Source organism: Engraulis encrasicolus, chromosome 5, assembly GCF_034702125.1.
Source record: "Engraulis encrasicolus isolate BLACKSEA-1 chromosome 5, IST_EnEncr_1.0, whole genome shotgun sequence".
NCBI lineage: Eukaryota > Metazoa > Chordata > Actinopteri > Clupeiformes > Engraulidae > Engraulis > Engraulis encrasicolus.
The window spans coordinates 43,415,224-43,437,077 of NC_085861.1; the positions used below are offsets into that span (position 1 = coordinate 43,415,224).

The 21,854-nt window shown below is 43.2% G+C and overlaps 2 protein-coding genes across 4 annotated transcripts in view; one reads left to right on the plus strand and one right to left on the minus strand.

Annotated features, from left to right (window-relative positions):
- The first annotated feature begins 1,071 nt into the window (after nt 1-1,071).
- ica1 (islet cell autoantigen 1) lies at nt 1,072-12,232 on the plus strand. 2 transcript variants are annotated; one of them, XM_063199505.1, is made up of 13 exons: nt 1,072-1,190; nt 2,015-2,044; nt 2,155-2,326; nt 3,163-3,235; nt 5,365-5,488; nt 6,080-6,278; nt 7,446-7,571; nt 7,951-8,049; nt 8,671-8,789; nt 8,927-8,976; nt 10,187-10,459; nt 11,149-11,238; nt 11,954-12,232. In XM_063199505.1, the coding sequence occupies exons 2-13, from the start codon at nt 2,028-2,030 to the stop codon at nt 12,076-12,078; spliced, it is 1,467 nt and encodes a 488-aa protein (XP_063055575.1). In that variant the 5' UTR covers nt 1,072-1,190; nt 2,015-2,027; the 3' UTR covers nt 12,079-12,232. The 2 variants fall into 2 exon arrangements, with proteins under 2 accessions (XP_063055575.1, XP_063055576.1); XM_063199506.1 differs by lacking the exon at nt 1,072-1,190 and adding an exon at nt 1,315-1,565.
- Nucleotides 12,233-16,198: 3,966 nt separating this feature from the next.
- LOC134449517 (glucocorticoid-induced transcript 1 protein-like) overlaps nt 16,199-21,854 on the minus strand; it is a 31,177-nt gene continuing 25,521 nt past the window's right edge. For both annotated transcript variants that reach the window (XM_063199504.1, XM_063199503.1), the window contains exons 5-8: nt 21,086-21,217; nt 20,053-20,422; nt 17,296-17,416; nt 16,199-16,552 (exon numbers count right to left, since the gene is read on the minus strand). In XM_063199504.1, coding sequence (XP_063055574.1) covers nt 16,297-16,552; nt 17,296-17,416; nt 20,053-20,422; nt 21,086-21,217 — 879 coding nt within the window. In that variant the 3' untranslated portion in view covers nt 16,199-16,296. The remainder of the gene's footprint in view (nt 16,553-17,295; nt 17,417-20,052; nt 20,423-21,085; nt 21,218-21,854) is intronic.

The following is a 21,854-nucleotide window of genomic DNA, read 5'->3' on the forward strand; positions in this document are numbered from 1 at the left end:
AGATGAGCGGTGGCCTATCACAACTTGGATGTGTTTATTAAAATTTAACATGACGCCTTCACATACACACCTCACTGGCTCTGTCTCGAACTCTGGGGGGAAATACAAAACTCAAATGAAAATACACACACAACCAGTTACTAATCACACCGTGTCCAACTGTAAGCTGTTGTCTTTTTCATTCTGAAAACAAAAAAACTGGTTTAACCTTAGATGCTAATCATCACTGTCTTTATCTTTTCTCTCTTTGGTATGCAGGAAGTCAAGCCTATTCGTGGTAGGTTACATCTATACCAAAACTGAATACTGTCTAACTTAGATTATGAATGAGGACGTTATGACAGGAACTAATGTTAACCCCTTGTCAATATGCAACTGCAATACATTTCTGTTGTACAGTACCTGTGAGATTATAATCTGAAAATTGTTTTGCATAACTCGAATGTACTGAGAGAAAGGCGCGCAGATAGTTAAAAAAAAAATTAGATTCGAGTTGTCATGGTCTGGATTTTTTCACCGTGCAATTTACTGATGTGTAAAATGGCAAGTGCCCAAACTGACTAACTTTTGCATGCATGGATACATAGCCTACTTGCAATACTACTGTAGGCTACGTTTAACTTGCCGCAATGTTCCAAAAATGTGTTTCCCTGTATTGTGGGAACGGCAGCTGGACTCCAGGCTACAGCAGTATTACTGCAGCTTTAGGAGGTGAATGCAGTTTTCGGACAGGAAAATACTACGTATGATACACTGATACATACACTGATTTAATAATAATAATAATAATAATAATAATAATAATAATAATAATAATAATAATAATAATAATACCGTAATAATAATAAGCATGCAAAAGATGTGCAGTAGTATGACCACGCTTACTACAAGAAGACAATACTACCATACATTAATTACAAAATGCGCAAGCTGTGGTTTACAGGTTTCTAAGAAAAAACAGGATATCGGAGAATTTCCAATAACATCTCTGCGCCCTTTTACGCACGGCAGTGGTGCGGCGTCTGCCTACGACCAGCGAATGACGTCAGCCATCACTTCACAACAAGGATCTCCAAATGACACTGGAGTAGCACCGGCATCGCACAAATTCCTCGTACTGTACATTGCTTCCTTGATCACCTAACGACAACTTAATATTTTAAACACCTCAATGACATTATCCACATACGGTAAGTTATCTTTAATAATGTCGTCGTACAACTGGGTACATGTCCGTCTAAGCTACATTACCACTCTTGGCTTTTCCTGGCTTCGGAATCCAGTCTATTGTAAAAAGGGAGAATGAATGTTGACTTTGGCGTGGTGTACAACAAGGAAATCCGGGTGTGCTTGACCATACAGCCTGAAATGTTGAACTGCGGCTACAGTGTTTTGAAGAGGATGCTGTGAGACACGACACTGCAGCTCGTCTCATCACATCGCAGCAGCCAAGGGAAAGTGGGAGAATGAGGACGGTTTCGCCCAATGAGTCATTAGGCTCGAGCCCTGGCGACATTTAATGTCCATTGTCTTAGCTTGTATTGTGAGCGACGATGCAGTGATTGGTAAACAGCTGCGTAAAATCCTTTGTTATTGGCTTGTGTGTGGTTACTCGCTCCTCATGCAACCGTTGCTTATGTTAGTGTAGTTACAATGTGGGCCTGGCCCTGGTATGGGCTATGCGATAGGCTACAATAGCCTCCCTGGTGTAGTTGCTTGTACCGGTATTCATTTATCTGCATGTTTACAATTGCTGTTGCAGACTAATTCAAAACTGGGCACTTAACCAAAGTGTTCATAAGGCAGTCTCCAGTAAGATACATAACTACAATTTTAATATTGCAACAGCAGTTGTCCTAATAAACAAATCCCTGCTTTGGCCCGCCTGTGTAGAGTAGGGCCCAAGACATGGTCTTGCTTTAGATTTCAGATGTCAGTGTTTAGGCATATTGCATATTCTTATTTTACAATGAAACTATTATTACACTGATGACGTGATCACATTTTCTTACAGGATATTCAACAACATGGAGGGAGGAAGCTAGTAAGTGTAATAACACTCTCTATTAATATTTGTGATAATTGTCCCAAATATACTGCAATGTAATAGTACTAATTACTACTTATTTCACATTCACTTTCTCCCCTTTTCAGTGGTTATACACGGGACTATTTCGACCGCTTTGTCCAGAGCCAAGACTCATCTGTCGTGAACAAGTTCCAGCAGAAATACTGGAAAACAAAACAGACACTCATCAAAGTGACGGGGAAGAAAGAGGATGAACATGTGGTTGCCTCAGATGCCGACCTGGATGGAAAACTGGAGGTGGGTTTCAATGGCTAAGCAGTTTACATCATTTTGACAATCATGGCGACATTGTGGGAACTTCAAAAGTGGAGACGACGCGCTCACGCTATCACCTAAATAGGCTAATTTAACAGTTCTTAACTGGGTGCTGAATCCCACAAAAAACATAAATGAATGAATGAAGCGAAGGACAGCACTCTTCAGATTTCTTCTTTGTTTATTCGCCCACTAACGTTTCGGGCAGAGCCCTTCTTCAGCGTGTAATGGCGTTTGTTGTGGCAAAGAATTGCTGTGTTAACTGAAGGAAACACACACGTTTTCACCATTTTACATAAATGATCTATTATTGAACCAAAGTGTTGCATAGTTAGCTAGGGCCCGCGTCATTGGACGGACAGCCCATTAGTCCGACAGCCCATTAGTCCGACAACCGTAGACAGGTAGAGATGCAAGTAACTGGCTGAGAATAGATAGCTTACGAAATGGAAGGTTCCAGACCCAAACGAAATGATCCAGACCCTGAAATTCAGAGTAATGGGCCGTCAGACCAATGGGCCGACCCTGGGCCCACCCATCCTTTGGATGCTGCTATTTGAAATTTATATCAGCCTCCTTTTCTGAGAAAATTAGTTGAGCATTTCGCCTTCCCCACTGCAAAATAATGTAGAGGAAAGAGTGGACTGAGCATCAACCAGCAGCATAAAGCACTTCAGTGTTTAGATGCAGGTTAAAGAAAGACAGAGGAGGCGTTGAAGGTTGGGGGGTGGGCCTCCTCTGTCTTTCTGCATCAGGAGGCAAGGACCTCCACGTGCAGAACTGTTACACTATGCTTGGCTCCCTTTGCCATGCTGCAGGTGTTCCACTCCATCCAGAGGACCTGCATGGAGCTGCTGAAGGTGATTGAGCAGTACCAGAGGAGAATATGCAGTAAGTACCAGTAGCCTAACACTCTCGAGTGTAGATAGAGTTTAATTGAATGCCAAGGCCTCCATAAATGTGTGTGTGTGTGTGTGTGTGTGTGTGTGTGTGTGTGTGTGTGTGTGTGTGTGTGTGTGTGTGTGTGTGTGTGTGTGTGTGTGTGTGTGTGTGTGGAGCGGGTGCGAGCGCATGCAATATATCATGATGCAATGACATTAAATGGCAATGTCAACTTCCGTGTTGTTATTACACAATTATACAAAGTATTTTTCTCCAAGGCCTAATCTAGCCAGCAGGAGAGTGCTGAAGTGTGTACGTTTGTTAAAAAAAAAGAGATCCTAAAAAGTACACTTGTTGTGCTATTCCGAGAGGGAATAAGCTGTTCCAGAAGCATAGGAGATGTTTGGTTACAAGAAATTAAACATACCAACTGGACTGATGACACCATCAGGAAAGCCCTTGTCTGTGGTGTCCACTTTATATCTGAAGTTATCGTGACCATCCATTTTCTTATTTCGGAAAAAAAACACCTGGCAATTTTTTATTTATTTTTTACAAATGTGCATGGTCAATTCTACTCCAACAATGTGCCTGCAGCCCGATTACGTCACGTCTGTGTGCAAACAGTAAAGGGACCTATACTGCCCTACAATCTTAGAACGCAGTAACTCTTAAAACGACAAACTGAGAAAAAAGGCTTCAAAGTTTTCCATATGGCGCGACAACTGTGTTGTCGGTAAATTGGTGGTGACACTTCCTGGTAATGCTTGTTTAGGATAGAAATTTAATGCACACAAAAAAACCCCAAAAAAAACAACATTTATGTGTCTTTTTGCCACAAAAAACAGAGTTACTGCGTTCTTGGCTGGTATTACTGCCACAAAATGGAGTTACTGCAGGAGTTACTGCGTTCTTAGCTTGTATTACTGTCTACTCCCAAACCAGTCCCATTGGAACGTGCAGCAGTAACTCGCCGATTTACTGCGTTTTTGTTTAACCTTTTTTGGGTCATTTTTGCACTTTCAAAATGAGTTTTCTCCAAAACGGGACGGTGTTGGACCACCATTTTTGGACACAAGACAAATGAGGTAGTTTAGAACCGATTTCCGATATAAAAAAAAATTCGACCATTTTGAGTTACTGCGTTCTAGAACGCAGTAACTCAAAATGGTCGAAAAAAAAATTATATCGGAAATCGGTTCTAAACTACCTCATTTGTCTTGTGTCCAAAAATGGTGGTCCAACACCGTCCCGTTTTGGAGAAAACTCATTTTGAAAGTGCAAAAATGACCCAAAAAAGGTTAAACAAAAACGCAGTAAATCGGCGAGTTACTGCTACACGTTCCAATGGGACTGGTTTGGGAGTAGACAGTAATACAAGCTAAGAACGCAGTAACTCCTGCAGTAACTCCATTTTGTGGCAGTAATACCAGCCAAGAACGCAGTAACTCTGTTTTTTGTGGCAAAAAGACACATAAATGTTGTTTTTTTGGGGTTTTTTTGTGTGCATTAAATTTATATCCTAAACAAGCATTACCAGGAAGTGTCACCACCAATTTACCGACAACACAGTTGTCGCGCCATATGGAAAACTTTGAAGCCTTTTTTCTCAGTTTGCCGTTTTCAGAGTTACTGCGTTCTAAGATTGTAGGGCAGTATAGCCCTCACAATACGTAATTGGGGTCAGCATGCTAGATCCACTAATATCCCTAACACTGAATGTATGCAACAACGTGGCAGAAGGCATGTATGACACTGATGATGGATGCATAGGTATGATGGCAACCAACTCACCTCCAGGCCTCAGCAAGCAGTCGTCTTCTTTTGACGGGCCAGCACTGTCCTCCGAGCCTTCTCCAGCCTGGCTCTCCTCCTTGTGCACAACTGTGGGGAAAGTCCATAACTTCTACGTTTTTTTTCCCTCACTGTAGCTTCATAATGCATACCATTCTGCCAGTAATAGTCAATGAAAAGACTTTACTACCATAGCACTATTACAACATTAGAGCCTTTAGCAATGCATTACGACTTGGTCATTGACATTCTGGTAAAACCGTATTCATAACAGGGGCCATATTTTCAGAGTTTGGTTTTTGTGGCTAGTCACTCTACTCTTTGCTACTCTGCTTGTTCCTCAGTGCTGTCTCAGGAGGAGAATGAGCTGGGTCGTTTCCTGCGCTCCCAGGGCTCTCAGGACAAGACCAGGGCTGGCAAGATCATGCAGGCCACAGGGAAGGCCCTCTGCTTCTCCTCCCAACAGCGGTCAGTCAGCAGGCCTCTCAGCTCCTCTCAGTGCACACTCACAGGCCCTCACAGGCCCTCCCAGTCACAGTATGGTGTTCTGTGGAATCAGACATTATTACACACACCTACAGGCCCTCATAGTCACAGTATGACACTGTGGAATCAGACATAGAACACATGTTTTCTCCTATTGTACTCCTTCAGTGTACTCATTTAATATGCACATCGTCTTTTACAATGCATCTTTACTCCCTAAAGAGGTTAGTCAGCAGGCACTCGCTCTCAATCCACTTGTGCACCCAGGTCTTTAGTCCGAACATTAAATCATATTGCACAGACCTAGTAAGAATATTTTTTTCCTGTAGCTACTGTATGTAGTACATGCTGTGACTTTTGTGTTAAAACAAGTGTTTTTACTCATCCACTCCATGTTTCTAGAGTAAGACACACAAATCTTGAATTGTTGACGCCAGCAATGGAAAGTATTGAAGTAAACCTGCTAGCTTGAAAGTGTTGAATAATGAAGCATATGTGCACACTACAGTTGGTCTTTCAGTCAAGGCAGCTCTCTCAACACATAATGAGTGTAGTGTGTGTGTTCATTTGAAGGATGGCGCTTCGTGCCCCGCTGGGCCGCCTGTACCAGGAAGTGGAGACCTTCCGCTACCGTGCCATCTCCGACACCTGGCTCACCGTGAACCGCATGGAGCAGTCCAGGACGGAGTACCGAGGAGCCCTGCTGTGGATGAAGGACGTCTCGCAGGAGCTGGATCCTGACACGCACAAGCAGATGGAGAAGTTCAGGAAGGTGCTGCACTGTAGACCTTGAGTCACCTTTTTAACCCCTTAGCACAGAGCCAATGTTATAACCAGGGCTCTAAATTAACTTTGTTCCTCACCAGCCAAAATGGCAAGTGGATGTAAATCTTACTAGCCAAACACACATTTACTAATGGGTCAATGTGGCAAGTAAGTTGATCTATTCTACCAGCCAAACTGAAATCTCACCAGCATTTAACCTTACCGTCACCAAAATTGCTATGTTCTAATCTGTTACTTAAGGCTCTCTGTAATGTCATAGCAATGTTGTTATGATGTTGTTGAGTATTTTCAGCAAATAGTGAATAGGCCCGCCATCGACCCCATCTGCACTAAGAGGCTACGAGTTGACAACCCAATCTCATACCCTTTGCGTCATGATCAGACTTCATTATTTGATGTCATGGGTCACGCTTTTGTGTCGCTTATTTATGCGGTCGCTTAGACCTAGACTCTAGGTCCTAGACCTTTCCCTAATCCTCTCTTACCGTCTGTGACACAGAGTTGTCCAAAGTAAAATTAGAAGTCAATTCATGGTGTAAGTATAACAGTAGAATGTAATATTTCATTGTTGTTACACCAGTTATTCTACTGTACCTAATGAGGTAGCAGTGCGAAATCAACTAATCGGAAGACAGACTGGTTTGGTTACTCTGTGTTTGAAGGGAAGTTCCACTTTTACTTTTGACATCTCTGAGTGAAACCTTTTTTGTGTATTTTGCGTCAAATGGGTACCTTTGGTCCCCATGCGATGCTTAGGGCCCACCTTTGCCGTCAAATATTGAAGCATGGTCAAAGTCTCGTATAATGGCATGTTTGGGTGAGGGCGTATTGCAACCAACCCACTTGTAAACAGTGGCATGAAGGAACTGCATACCTACAACCAGCATGACCAGCAGATGGCGCAATAGGCAATGTTTTCATTCACCATACTTCACAAACAACAGGAATTTGAGTGTGAGTGAGTGCTTGTAGGTCTCTTAGATGCTGTTGGGTTGTAGTCAGTCATTCTAGAGTGTTACATTTGTTGCTATGCTGCAATGTGTTTTTACAAAAACATCCCTTTCTTGTTTAGATCACCTTTCACCCTCCTTGTTTTTACAAGTGCTTGGTGAAAAGCTCTTCAAGCGATAAACTTCAGCTTGTGTTTTCTCAGGTCCAGGCACAGGTGCGCCTAACCAAGACAGGTTTCGACAAACTGAAGAATGATGTTTGTCAGAAAGTGGATTTACTGGGAGCCAGTCGCTGTAACCTCCTGTCTCATGTCTTAACAACCTACCAGGTACTGTATGTCAACATGACCTACTGTATATGTGTACAGTATATGTGCTCTGTTTGACTTAGGATATTGAATCTCTTCTTTTGTCATTCAGGGCAAAGATGATGACAGATCCTACCTTGTTTAGAAGAACTGTAAACGAGAAGTTATTTTACAAAATGCAATAAATGCCATTACCTTTTAATACCTCAGAACTTGGGTTTCTGTTATTTTATTTTATTTCAACATTGAAACACTGATTTTACTGAGAAAGACAATAAAAACACTTCATTTTTGAACATTTTTGAAAATGGATTAAGAGTATTCTGTTTTGGAGACAAGCTCTTCAAATACCGTATGTGCCTGTATTTACCCAGATGTCCTGTTGTGTGTGAACTTGCAGACCACTTTGTTGTACTTCTGGGAGAAAACCTCCCACACCATGGCAGCCATTCATGAGAGCTTCAAAGGCTGTCAGTCTTATGAGTTTTCAACAATAAAGGTGAGCAAACACCCGGATTCTTCAGTGTCTAGAGGCAAGTATTTTGAGTCGTTTGTGTCAGGGATTAGGACATAAGAGACTGAGCTCAGACATGCAAATATGCCAAACAGATGTGAAATACAGTACTGGGCAGAAGTCTCAGACAGCACTGGCCATAGCCAACACATTTCTATCTATTTAATTATTTATCAAGCATGCTTTTACATAATTCAGACAGAATATACAAATTATGAATAGGATTGGCTTGGTTTGACTTTCTTGGCTTCTTCAGGCCAAGTGTGGTTAGACCTCATACTGAATATTCTCCCTAACTTGTAGAGGCCCTGTTGTTGTAAAATCGTTTTATTAAGCCACTATGAATATGTGTAGACTCATACGGTATGCTGGTGGAATTGAATGGTCGGCCTGAGAAACTGGACAATATGCAACAGCATGTGCAGATTTGGGGCCATTGCTCAAACATGGCTGCCAAAAACCACAAGCACAGCAATGTACAGTACATGGTCTGCCCATTTCATATGAGGACAAGTAAAAAAGCTTCAAATGGTTTCCTCAGGCTTCAAACTCTTAAATGGAGGCTAATGACTAATCCTAATTGACATCTTTTTCTTTTCCTGCAAGGCTCTTCAGGACCCGGCGGATAAGAAGCCCAATCAGGGCCCCAAGAAGAAAGGGAAGAAGAGAGCAAAGGCCACAGGTGAAGAGGAGGAGTCAGGAGCCAATCAGAATGCAGAGGACCTGTGAGTCTGGCTGCTCCACACTTGACACTTTTCCTCAGAGCATTTTGATGTTTTTTGCAGAAGTGTTTGATCCTCTGTGGCACTTAATGAAGGTTATCTAAGAAGTGATCTTGTGGTTGTTTTTACCTCGCCCTCAGGCTTGTTTCGGTGGATGACGAGAATCGTAATGAGGCCACCTCAGAAACAGGTACAGTGAGTTATTGCCGATTTAAAAGGAATTGTGTGAAGCCATTCCAGTGTGCTTGTTGTCGTTGTTGCTTTCCTTCATCCATGACGAGATGGCTTTATTTATGCAGCTAAAGATTCCAGTGCTTAAATTGCCCATAGTATTGGATTCACAGGAAAACCATTTGCAGTTTCCTCTTAGTAAGTAAACAAATACAAATTTAAAAATCAGTTCCTAGCTATGAAAATGCCCTTCAAATGAACACTATGATGTCCTAAACAGTACATATTCATTTTTTCATTTGCAGATTTTGGAATAGCCTAAAACTTGTAGTAGGCTATTGCTGGCCGTGGCCATGGTTCAGTTGTTATGCGTGGTACCCAGGTTCGATTCCCAGCTGAGGTTCTTTCCCTAGCCTCCCCTGAGTCTTTTTCCCACTCGCTTCCTGTCTCCTCTCACACTGTCATATTGAAATAACGCCCCCAAAAAGCCCAAAAATCTTTTTGAGTATTGCTCATCATGCTGTATGAATTGAATATGCAATACTGCCATCCTAGCAACTGCCGTATGGATCAACCAGTTGCTCAACAGAATGTTCTGCTACTCAGAGATCAGTGACTGCTGCATCAGAGAGTGTATGGCATACGCTTTACTGGTCTCTCCATGTTGAACTCTGCTGACCTTTCTTCTATGCCCTTCGTTACATGTATGCAGATAAAGTTTAAACATTTCCATATAAACTTGGCATTTGAATAAAAAACAGGTTGATTTTTTAAATCTCTTCTTAAAACTCTAAAAATATCCCATTTAGGGACTTAAAACTCAGTTTACTTGTAAACAAAAGGCCCAAATGGGTGTGTTTACAAAAATGTCCGTATAACTGTCCATCCGGGTTCTTTGTTTGTGAACGAAGGGTCCAAACCCTTTTAGCGGAAAACAAACCTAATGGCTCATTAACTTACATGCAACATCAGCTAGCCTAAATTAACACAGTCCATGCTTCAACCATGGCCGTGTGGCTTTATTATTTGAACAGCTGACAACACAACACGTCTTCAGCATGTTGAGTGTGAACAACGCTAGTCTACAGGTCTTATTTCCCAACATCAACAGGGCCTTGCTGTCGCTTATCCTCCAATGTTATCCTCCATAAAGGCATTCGTCACGCCGGTTACACGTATACTGTATGAAGACAGGGTCAGTTTTGCCTACTGTAATGTCGTTAACACAGGTGTGGATGATCTGCTGGGTGATCATCTGGAGAAGGACGGCTTGGCCCTGCTCAATGAGATCCTCAACAGCTCGTCCCTGGAGGAGGGGGACTTCTCCCGCCAGTGGAGGGAGGTGTTTGGGGAGGGCGAGCTGGTGGAGGAGAGCCCTTCTAAAGAGGAGGCGGCGTTATCATCGTCAGGCCAGCCAGGGGAAGTCGGGGAAACGCCCTCGTTCTTCTTACCTTCTTACCTGCTGGACCAGAACATGAACAGCCTGCAGTCCTCCTCCACAGGTCAGATGATTTAATGGTCGTCAGAGTCGGTTCAGGTACAGGTCATGTGGACATTAAAATTGATGGTGGATATTACCGGTTTGGAAGTTAACATGTCACTGGGAAGCACGTGATGTGTGTTTGTTTATTCGTTTGCTTGTTTTTTGTTTTGTTTTACATTGCCAAGGCCCTGAGGCATTTTTTGCTCCCCTCACCAAACTTGCCAAACAAGTTTAGATCACAGGATTTATACATTTATTGCAATTAACTCACTCATCCTTCTACAGATCAGATAATCAGATTACAGGTCATTTGAGTTGGTTCAGGAAGTTTTAGGTCATGTAGGCAGTAGCCCTTTCATGCCTTCAAGCTTAGCTGCATTATAACATTGGTATGACATTGCTGAGCCTGTCAAGGAAGTACCTGATTTAGAGCAAGATGGATATCATGGATTTGGCAGTTGACTGGTGAAGAAGTGATATATCTTTCAGCAGTGCCAAGGCACTCTCCCTTCACCATATTTGCCAAACAAGTTCAGAACAGAGATTTATGTATTCATTGCAATTGAATGAACTCAATCATCTTTACAGTAACTGCAGAAAACCACATTGACACACATTTGACATTATGGATTAATTTACGGCTTTATCCACTAACTGCCTTGAACTTGTAATGTGCTTCCTGACCGTTTGCTCCGCCTTCTTCTCCAGGTTGGGCCACAGACATTCCACAGCCTGCCTCCACGGCAACAGAGGAATCATCTGGAGCCAATCAGAACTCTGCCAGGCCAGCAGCAAGAGGTAGGCCAAATTCATCAAACACATAAAGTTAATACCACAAGAGCAAACTCTTCAACCAAGTCACATTCAAGACATCAATAATTAAACGTGTTAAGGGGGAAAGGCAGTGAGATCTGGTATCCTGTCTGTGGTTTCGTTCTGGGGTCCGTTTCTCGAAAGCGTCTTTGCTATCGTCGTTAGCAAAGTTCTTCGTTAGAGCGACTCAACTCTTTCTCGACAGCGACGCTCACCACTAAATCCAAGGGAACGGTAATGCCCCGTGTACATCAAGCGCTACCAACGCGACCGGGTAGCTGGGGTAGTTGAAGAAGTTTCGCCATGAATTCGTTTTATTCGCTCTGGACGCTGCACTGACATGTTTGATTCAGCTAATCACATAACGGCTCTGTCTTGACAGCCTGGGACATTCCTCGATATGAACGTTCCGATTGGTTTTCGCCGAACAGCGTCATAGCGAATTCGCTTAAGATTAGCTTGAGTTTAATCGTCAAAAGTCGCCCTGGTCGCTCAAGAAGCTTCGCCCCTGGCGAATTCGCTCCGGTAGCGCTGGTCGCGCACCCTCCATAGAGAATGAATGACTTCCGTCGCTTCATTCGCGTTGGTCGCTCCCGATGTACACGGGGCATAAGACGGTCTTAAGACGGTTAGCAACGACAATAATCGAGAAACGGACCCCTGGTCAGTGGTTAATGCTGATGTGCTTCATGCGTTACAGAGACAGCGCCAGAGACATCCAAGGACCTCTCAGCATGGTTCAGTCTCTTCGCTGATCTGGACCCCCTCGCGAACCCAGATGCAATCGGGAGGACTGATAAGGAGCATGAGATGCTCAATGCCTAGCTGCTTCCAAATCAGGCTGTCGCTAACCAGGGGGGGTTTTCCAAGAAAGCAGCTTAAGCCACTTATCCTTGATATATCTACTCAGACCAATACAAGTGGTACACCTCCACATAGAAGAGTTTTATTTATTTAACATTAAAGCAAAGCCATATCATGGGTCTTCTTTATGAATGATGAACGAAAATGGGCTACTTTTTAACCAATTGGATCTCTTCAATCGTGAAGGGATGAAGGACATACATATTTAATACTTCTTCCAACAAAGGTGATGTAAAAGAGGATTAGAACTTGTCACTTGTAGCCTAGAAACTGACAGAAATTAAAGGGATAGTGGTTTTCAAATGACCAAGCTAGTCATATCTGCAAATGCATGGTCTTCAACAGCAATGTTAATGGAATAAGAACTAACCATGCCTTAATTTGCATTCATTGCAGTAGTGGTATCTTCAGTTATTGATAAGAAAATCCTTTAAATAGGGGTTCACTTTATTTGGCCCACCCTTAACGTGGAACACCAAACCTGGATTGTCAAAACAAAGTGTCTCAAGGTGGCACACCAACCTAGTCAGATCAATGTATCCCAATCCTGCTAATTTTTAAAATAAATGTCATTATTTGTTTGTGTGTGAAGTGAGAGGCGTTAAAAGTTGTGATCAACCAAAGGATGTTCGCTATTAAGGTGATTATTGCATCATGTATGTTCAGCCATTTCTCAATTTCTCCACACAGACACTGGTCTATGTGTTTTTGAGTTTGAACAACTTTGAAAAACCATCATTTTCTGTTCTAGATATTGCATGTCTAATGTTATATTTCACATCTGAATTACGCAACAGTTCATGTTATGTAGCAAGGATCAAAAATGCCACATGGTACATGAAATGATATTGCTTATTACATTATGCTGCAATCAGATGTAGATTTAGATGGCATATTTAGAGAGTTCGCGGTGTGACTGTGAGATGGATACTGAGGATGGGTGTCCAAGTTGGACTGAAATGGACTGAGTTAGCAACTCTGTAATGGTATAACACAACCAGTCGGCCCATTAGACTCACACATTATGTTCTTCCAGCTAAGAGTGGGAGACTGCGAAACACAGAGCCATATGTCTAATGATGAGGTTTACGGACAAAATAAGCCAATTTTCAAAATAGTTTCAACATACATTTTTAACAAAGCTAAATTATTTAAACAGATGCTGAAGTATATTTATCTCTATACTGTACATGCCTTAAATTTGCGAATGGCTTGACCAAATGTGTGTTAAAAGAAATCTACAGACTTGATTACATTTATTTCAGTAAGTACCTCTTTAGTTTAGCAGACGCTTGTTTAAGTGCCATTAACACATCACATATCTCATGGATGTTTTACTTAAATTCACAAATAATCACATATTTTAACATTACTATCTATGTGCAATATGTTTTTTTTGTCATAATCAATCATTGTGTGACTGTATTTGTGCATGTCATCAAAGACTGTATGAAATTCTTCATGGTAATAAAGATAAATAAAAAAACACTCCCAAAACTGTCTGACCAACATCAGTCCTGAGTTAGGCTTATTTAAAAGGAAAAGGCGACAACAAATTGCTGTTGAGGTCTGGTCTGAACATCGTATGTGCCAAATGTGGTGAACCCATTTGATGAAATTTGTGGTGTTGGAAGACATTAACTTGTCATAAAGTCGGATAAAATGGCCACATCCATTAAGCTCCCATGATGAATGGCTATGTCTCCAACTTTGGACTTTTCCATCCAATTATCTGACAAGAAAATACAGTAGTTTTCTGAAGCAAGCACAACTGCTGTGAGCTGTGAGTTTTGTATTGCTTGAGTGCCTCCAACTGGCCACTTATTTTTTGGAAGGTCTTCAGAAAGAGGCCGTCAGCTGACAAAATAACTTGCAATTTTCTTCAATTAGGAAATTGTCTTTTGCTCATACCTTTATTGAAAAAAATATACCATATAGGCACTGTTTGGAAAGGCACATTGCAGACTTGTAGCAATTCAGGGTAACAATGAACACAACACCATTTTGAGGAAATAAATACATATTATCGTCATAAATAGATGTCTCATGTTGAGCAATAGCATTGGATCAATTCGAAATTTGGTTCACCTGGAGTGCCCTAGCTTTTTTATTATGTTATTCTTCTTCCAGTGATACTAAGGACAAGCTAAAGTGTATACAAGTGTGCACTCTGATTATCAGACTACATTTTGTTTATAGTAACTTTGTAATGTTACTTTAAGGGAGTCATTCACTTACACTGTATGAGAAAAAAAAACTAAACCCTGAAAGTTTATTGTTACGAGTTTTGGCTGCATCTAAAAGATACAAAATAACATGTCATGAATTCTCAAATGGGAGAAAGTCTCCAGACATCCATGTATTATCTTGACAGGTACAGCATCACACACACACACACACACACACAACAACAACACATCACCTCACTGGCCTAATATTAACTTCCCTTCCATTCTGCCCTCACAGCAATGACAGCCTTGTTGCATGTCCACAAGAACACCAGCACAGACATACTTATAGCAAAAGAGACGCCAGTGGCTCGCAAGACTGCCTAAGTACAGCAAGTCCTTTGAGGAGAGAGAGTTCACAAGTACCATTTACTCCTGAATAACTAAACACGTTAAGACAATTAAACTCAACCCCTATTATCTGTGATTAGTCAAACATATCAAGTCATAGCTTGAGAACATATCCTAGCGAAATGGAGAAAGAAGAAAAACTTGTTATACATCTCCCCACTAATCCACATCTGGAGTATGTAATGTACTCAAAGAGTGTGAAAGCAGTGGAGACTGCAGGGGTGGGGAACCTTTTTCATTATAGGGGCCACTTCAAATTCATCCAAAGGCCATAAAAGTCCTCTGAGGGCCGTATTATGAACTCAGACCAGGATGTCCCCCTGCACTTTAGGCCTATATTGAAGGCAGCCCCCTTCAAAACAGACCCCAACTTCTCTAGGTCCCCTGAATATAACTAAATTGTATTGCAAATGTATTGTCTAAGATTCTACCACAAAATATGTCATATTTCATGTGAAAATGCATAACATTAAAATTACATCTGGGGCCGGATAAAACGGCTTCAAGGGCCTCAAACGGCCCTCGAGACATATGTTTCCCACCCCTGGTACTGTATAGCTTAAAGACATCCTCAGGCAACCTTTGCTTCCACTAGAATATAGATACTGTCATGTACTAGGTCAAGGAGAGAACGCAGTGAGTGTCCACAGGAATGTCCGGTTCCATGTAAAAAAAAAAAAAAAAAAAGCAGAGAAAGTAGTTCCAACTCACTCGGCTGTCCACTCCCAGTGAACCTGAGGGCACATGCTGTCAAAAGGCTGGTGCAGGATACTGTGTTGCAAAACTTGCTAGCTTACCACCACCTGTCCAAAGTTCAGTAACATACCTGTACATGCAGCAGTACTTTCTACATATTAAGGTTACTGAGGGGGTCATACATTCTAAATTGAGACAAAATAATACATATGGTACTTTCAAAACCACAAAGCTCAAAAACACACAATGAGTTAGAAAGTGTTTTGCTTGGGGGGAATGCTTCTTTAACTGGTGTATGCAGATACATAATGCCTGCTCTCTAGTCCCTTTTGTTTTTCCATAGTCTAAATTTCTTTCTTTTTTTAAGATTGAAAAATGGCCATTTCAGTGGTCACAAAAACTCAATGACTATAAAAGACAGCACAGTGAGGGAATCCATTGTATTGACACTTGTTTCAAGCAACAACAAAAAAAAGAGTTCAAGTGATGGATCATTTGGTGGAGTACAGCACTGTACAGTATCATTCAGCTGCTGGCACTTGAAGAAGAAACAAAGCAGTCAGAGTCCCACCTGGGAGGTCATTCAAACAACATGTTGAAGTGACAAACCTGGCTAAGTTGACCTACAGGAAGCGGTAAAGCTAATAAGAGAGAGCCTGCATATGTCATTTACTTCAGAAAATGAGGCTCCATTATTAGGTGATTTACCACGACCTCAAGGTTAACTTCACCTGGTTTACTACTGAACCAGCTTCCCAATCAGCTCCCACTCCCTCACTCCTCTCCTCTCCTCTCCTCTCCTCTTCTCTCCTCTCCTCTCCTCTCCTCTCCTCTCCTCTCCTCTCCTCTCCGCTGTGTGTTTTGGCTTCAGGAGTAGATTAACAGTAGTGTGAGTGTGTCAGAGTCAGTGGGTCCCAGGGCCCGATGGAAGCATTCTGTCCCCAGAAGGAGAGGTGGAGCCTGGGACGAGATCAGCGGTGTGGGCCCCTGTGGCTGCTGCTGCTGCTGCTGCTGCTGTGGGGACTGAGGACCTGGGGGTCAGGAGAGACGAGCAGCCGGGCATCTTAACGGGGCAGAAGGCAGAGCCGGTGGGGATGAAGTTCACTTTGTTTTTATCAGGACAGGAGAAGAGGGGGAAGCCAATGGACCTGTGCAATGGGCTGCAGGAAAAAACAGACAAACAAATAAAAACGTAGAATTTGTTAACACTTTGATAGTGTACACTATAAAAGTGGGGTGTCAATGTTTCATATTAAACTTATAAAATACAGTTAGAGTGATTTGACTCTCCAGAGTGTTGTAAATAACATGGGCTCAAACATCAGGGTTCAGTGTAATTTCAACTCTACAGCTCTTATTGTTGACACAATACTGAGTGGAATTTACTCTGAAAATGTTACACTAACCAAACAGTAAATGAGAGTAAATGTAAATATGAATGTTGTTAATTTCAACTCATTAAGAGTTGTATTAACACTGGTATTTTTACTGTTTAATCTTCATGCGATAATAATGTAGCCTGCTTGAACACAACGTAACCCTAACGGTATGGCACAGTCCAAGTATACACAGAAAGGAAATATACTATACTTTGCCTTCACCTATTCACAAACATAATAACATCAGCAGTTATGTGCTTAAATCAATAACACACCAATGCCAAGGTGCACAGAGGCACATATCCCTTTTTCTGCAGCAACTTAATCTTACTCCTGGTAATTTTCCACTCCTGCAAATGACTTGAGACGAGCAATTTATTCATATAAAAAAAACATCCAAGAAACTATGAACGTTCACGTGTGTGTGGTTAGGAGACAGTAAATACGTGTGGTTGTGGTGGGTATGGTAAAAATGAAGGCACAACACAAGACAAGGAGAGGCACATTTAAAAAACATCTCTTACGCAGACTCCTCGAAGACCTTGACTTTCTCACAGCCCTCGGGAGGCTCCCGTTTGAACATGAAGCTGTTGTTGGGCCTGGGAGACGTCGCATACTTGGGCAGAGGTGAGCCACCCCTACTATCTGTAAGGGAGAGAAAACAAAACAACAGTGAAATAAAATGAAAGGAACAAATTGGGACATGTTAGCAGTATCAGCAGCAGCACGAGAGGTGCTGTGGTCCTTAGAACTAACAGTATTTCTTTGCTTGCTTCTGCTTTGTGTGTGCATATCCAAGCTCACACATCTCTGTTGGCCTGCCGATTTGTCATTCTCTGTCTGCATGTCTGTGTACAGGTATGTCTGTCTGTGACTATGTTTATGTGTCTCGATCTCTGTATGTCTTTGCATGTCTCCCTCTGTGTTTACATGTCTTTCTCTCTCCCTCTCTCTGTCTGTTCCTCTCTCTCTCTCTCCCCCTCCCTTTCACGGTCGGTCCATCTCTCTTTCTGTCTCTACATCTCTATCTGCTCATCAAAGTTGAGAGGAGCTCTATCACCCTCATCTCCTGCATGCTGAGAGTGAACAATATGGCGCTCCCCTACGCGTAGACCAGCAGGTCACTCAGGACGCAGCTCAGATACACACACACACACACACACGCACGCTCGCATGCACACGCACGCAGGCATACACACACACAGTGTTGTCTTAGGTCAACAGACACACACATGCACGCACGCAGACACACACACACACACACACACACACACACACACACACACACACACACACACACACACACACACACACACACACACACACACACACACTGTTGTTTTAGCTCCACCGTATCTGCAATGACTGGCCTATAAATTTAAATGTGGGGCGAGGGAGAATCCCAAGTATTTTGCCGTGCGAAATAACCGTTAACCGCATACACGTTGTGAGCCTTGTTTGCCTTGGGCTGGGAAAGTCACGTCAGAGGCAATGCAAGCATACCCTGAATATAATGGGATACCAAATACAACCCTAAGCTAACAGACTAACTCAGCTGTACTGAAAAAGAATACGTATAAAATGACTGCTCAGCCATTTAATTCATTTCAGAAGTACACTTCCAAGTACACATTCCACTTTTTCACAAGTTAATGTGAAAAAAAGTTTGGGTCATTGGAGTTTTACCAGCAGAAGTCAGGCGGTACAACCACAGCTATTACCACTCTTGTTAATTCAATAAGCTAAAGAATAGTGAGAAATTGATGTATAAGTAATGAATAGTCTTTTTTTTTAGATAATCCACTAAAAACAAACACACAATTGCGATAATAGCTGTGGTTGCACCACCCTGACATCTGCTTGTAAAAAACAACATCAGCGACTCCTTTACAGTCTGTAGAATTCTCTTTTGATAGTGTCTACAGCGTGTTTGTTAGGATGGCGTTTTAGCCTTGCCTGTTCTGCTGTCTGCACAGCTGTTTGTCTATCCCCCAATCTTCTGCTTCTCATATTTAGCCATTTTCTGTTTTTTTTTCCACTTCGCCTGCCAACATGCACTGGTCACAACTACATTCTTCCCCCAGTCTGTATTTGCAACGTCCCATGTTTGCCAACTAGGGCATGTCACCGTCTAAAAAAACTTGAAACTCTAAAAGTCCATCCGACCACCACAAACATACTGTAGCCTATATTTATTTTATCATTTACAATGTGTTTGTTTTGACTGTAACACTGGCAACAATCTACATACACACTCTGAGAGTCAACAGTGACAAGTCAACACAGCACTGACCTGGCGAAAGAGTAGTGACCGATAGCATTGTGTGAATGATTAACATTCTATATGTGTTCAGATATTTTCGTTTTTCATTAATCAGTAGGTGCAATAGACGTTACTAACTCCGCGGAGCTATACGTTATGAGTAATGCATGGGTCATATGTCAAGCATCCGTGTATTAGCACTTCAAGAGTGCTGTGGACAGTCCCGCAGCTGTCGTGCTATTGTTTATTGTTTTAACGAATGCTGCTTAACCAAACAGTGTGAAAGGTGAATGTCACTAGCGAGTGGCAAGCTTTTATTGTAACATAACAAACGCCACTTTGTCACATCGACAGTCGTCGCACGCGGCATGTCTTTGCCACGCCACGTTAACAAAAACAATAGCGAAGATGACACCGGTTCATGACCCTGCCATAACGTCCTCGATGCTTCATTACATCTCGAGCGTGAAAACCTTCGTCTTCATTCATCGCTCCCTTTCTCTCTGTCGTCTTGAGGAGGAAGCCTGGGGGAATGTATACATGACAGCAATGCACCGCACAGCAGGACGCTTTGGGGGGGGACAACTGACCTCATTATAAGCCCAACTGGGAAACTCCAACTCCCATTGTCATTGTCATTGTGACACAACACTCCACAGTACACAAGTTTACACTGCACACAACAAAACTGCATTTATGCCTCACCCGTGCAAGGGGCCAGCCCTAAATGGCGCCCCAAGGGAGCAGTGCGGCAAGACGGTACCATTGTATCTATTGGGTGTGGGGGCCCTTTCAGATGACTTTGTCCCAGGCCTGACCAAAACTGTCAGCGGCCCTGTGTGTGTGCGTATTTGTGTGTGTCTGTGCCCGTAACTGTGTGTGTGTGTGTGTGTGTGTGTGTGTGTGTGTGTGTGTGTGTGTGTGTGTGTGTGTGTGTGTGTGTGTGTGTGTGTGTGTGTGTGTGTGTGTGTGTGCGTGCATGCGTGTCTGCCTGCATGCGTGTATAACTGACAGTTACCTTTGTCCTGGTCTTCCAGGAGCCAGGCGGCGGGGCTGCTGGTCTGGGAGTCGAGGGGCCCTCCTTCTCCTCCTTCTCCTCCTCCTTCCCCAGCAGTGGTAGCAGCAGCAGCAGCCACGGCGTAGGGGGAGGTGGAGGCGGAGGCCGAGGCAGGGGTGGCCGGGGTGGAGGGGGTGTGGCAGCACCAGGGGCTGGAGCAGCAGCTGGAGGAGCCGGCCTGGGCCTCCGTGCTCCGTCTGCTACCGCTATGGCTGGCGTGGCTGCTGTTGTGACTGCTGCTGCTGCTGCTGCTGTTGCTGCTGCAGCCGCTGCTGCTGTCGTGTCTGTGCGGGGGGAAAGGGGCCCGGCGGCCATCCTGCACCTCCAACAGCTGGTGAGGGGACCATAGGGGAGGGAGGAGAGGGGGAGGATGAGGAGGGGAGGGGACCATAGCAGAGGACAGTGGGAGGGTAGGAGGCAGGTGGTGGGGTGGGGTGACATAGAGGCCAGGGCAGGTGGTGGGGGTACGATAGGGGCAGGTGGTGGGGGTGGAGGGAGAAAGGGAACGACAGAGAGAAAGACGACAGGAAGACAAGCGTGTCAGTTCAGTTTACGGTTGGCTGGACAGTATGGATATAGGGGGCTTTTGGACGTGTGTGAGGATTTGTGGGCGGGAGGTGGGGGAAGGGGGGCATGTCCACAAGTGTGTGTATGACTGGCTGTGTGTGTGTGTGTGTGTGTGCGTATGTGTGTGTGTGTGTGTGTGTGTGTGTGTGTGTGTGTGTGTGTGTGTGTGTGTGTGTGTGTGTGTGTGTGTGTGTGTGTGTGTGTGTGTGTGTGTGTGTGGAAGTGCTTTTGTGGAGTGTGTCTGAGTCGGACAAGTGTGAATTAACGGGGCTGGTGTGTCTAAACATCTGTGTCAGTAGTACTGCACAAATATCAGTTCACACGAGCTGCAACAGCACAAACATACACAACTCTAAGGTAAATATTTCAGTTGCAAATTACACACAGAGGATTTTTATGAGCGAAGCAGATTATAGGCAGCATGTACCGTCAAGTCCTCCCTCTCCCACTCATCGTTGATGAAGACGGTCTCCAGCTCATGGTTGATGGCCTCTGTGTAGCTGGGCACCCTGAATGCCAGGGGCTTGGAGGTGGCAGAGGGAGGAAAGGGGGCCTTAGGCTGTAAAACATTGATGATGAACAAAACTTAGTTCAAACAGACACTTTTGCACACCCCTATAGTTGGACAGGTTAGTGCGTAGGACATTATCCCAGTGAGATTGTCTTTCAAGTGTAAAGAAATTCCGCACAATGTCCATTCCACCAGCAAACTTTAATACAAAGTTTTTGGTCATCCGACCTTCTTCAGGTTAAGTTAAACTAAGCTAAACTAAGTTAAACTAAGTTAAGTTTAGTTTAGTTAAGTTAACTTCAAATGTGTTTGAATTGCGCTTGTAAATTTACCTGAAAAAGGTCAGATGACCGAAACGTTGTATTAATGTTTGTTGGTGGAATGGACAGTGTGTGTAAGTTCTGTACACTTGACGAACAAAACGTACCCAAACAAAACAGTGCTTAACCGGTCTCCACAGATAATGCACACATCAGCAAAGTCCAAGTCAAGACTCGAACAAAAATAGTCAAGTCAAAATGAGGTTGCACAGCATTCTTAATTCTGCCAAGTCAAGCCTGAAGTCCTCATGGTTGTGACTCAAAACTGACTCCAGTCCAAATTATGTGACTCAAGTCCACACTTTTGTAAACTAATACATCAAGTCTCCACCTGGCATGGAAATGTACAGTGTACTGTACTTCCC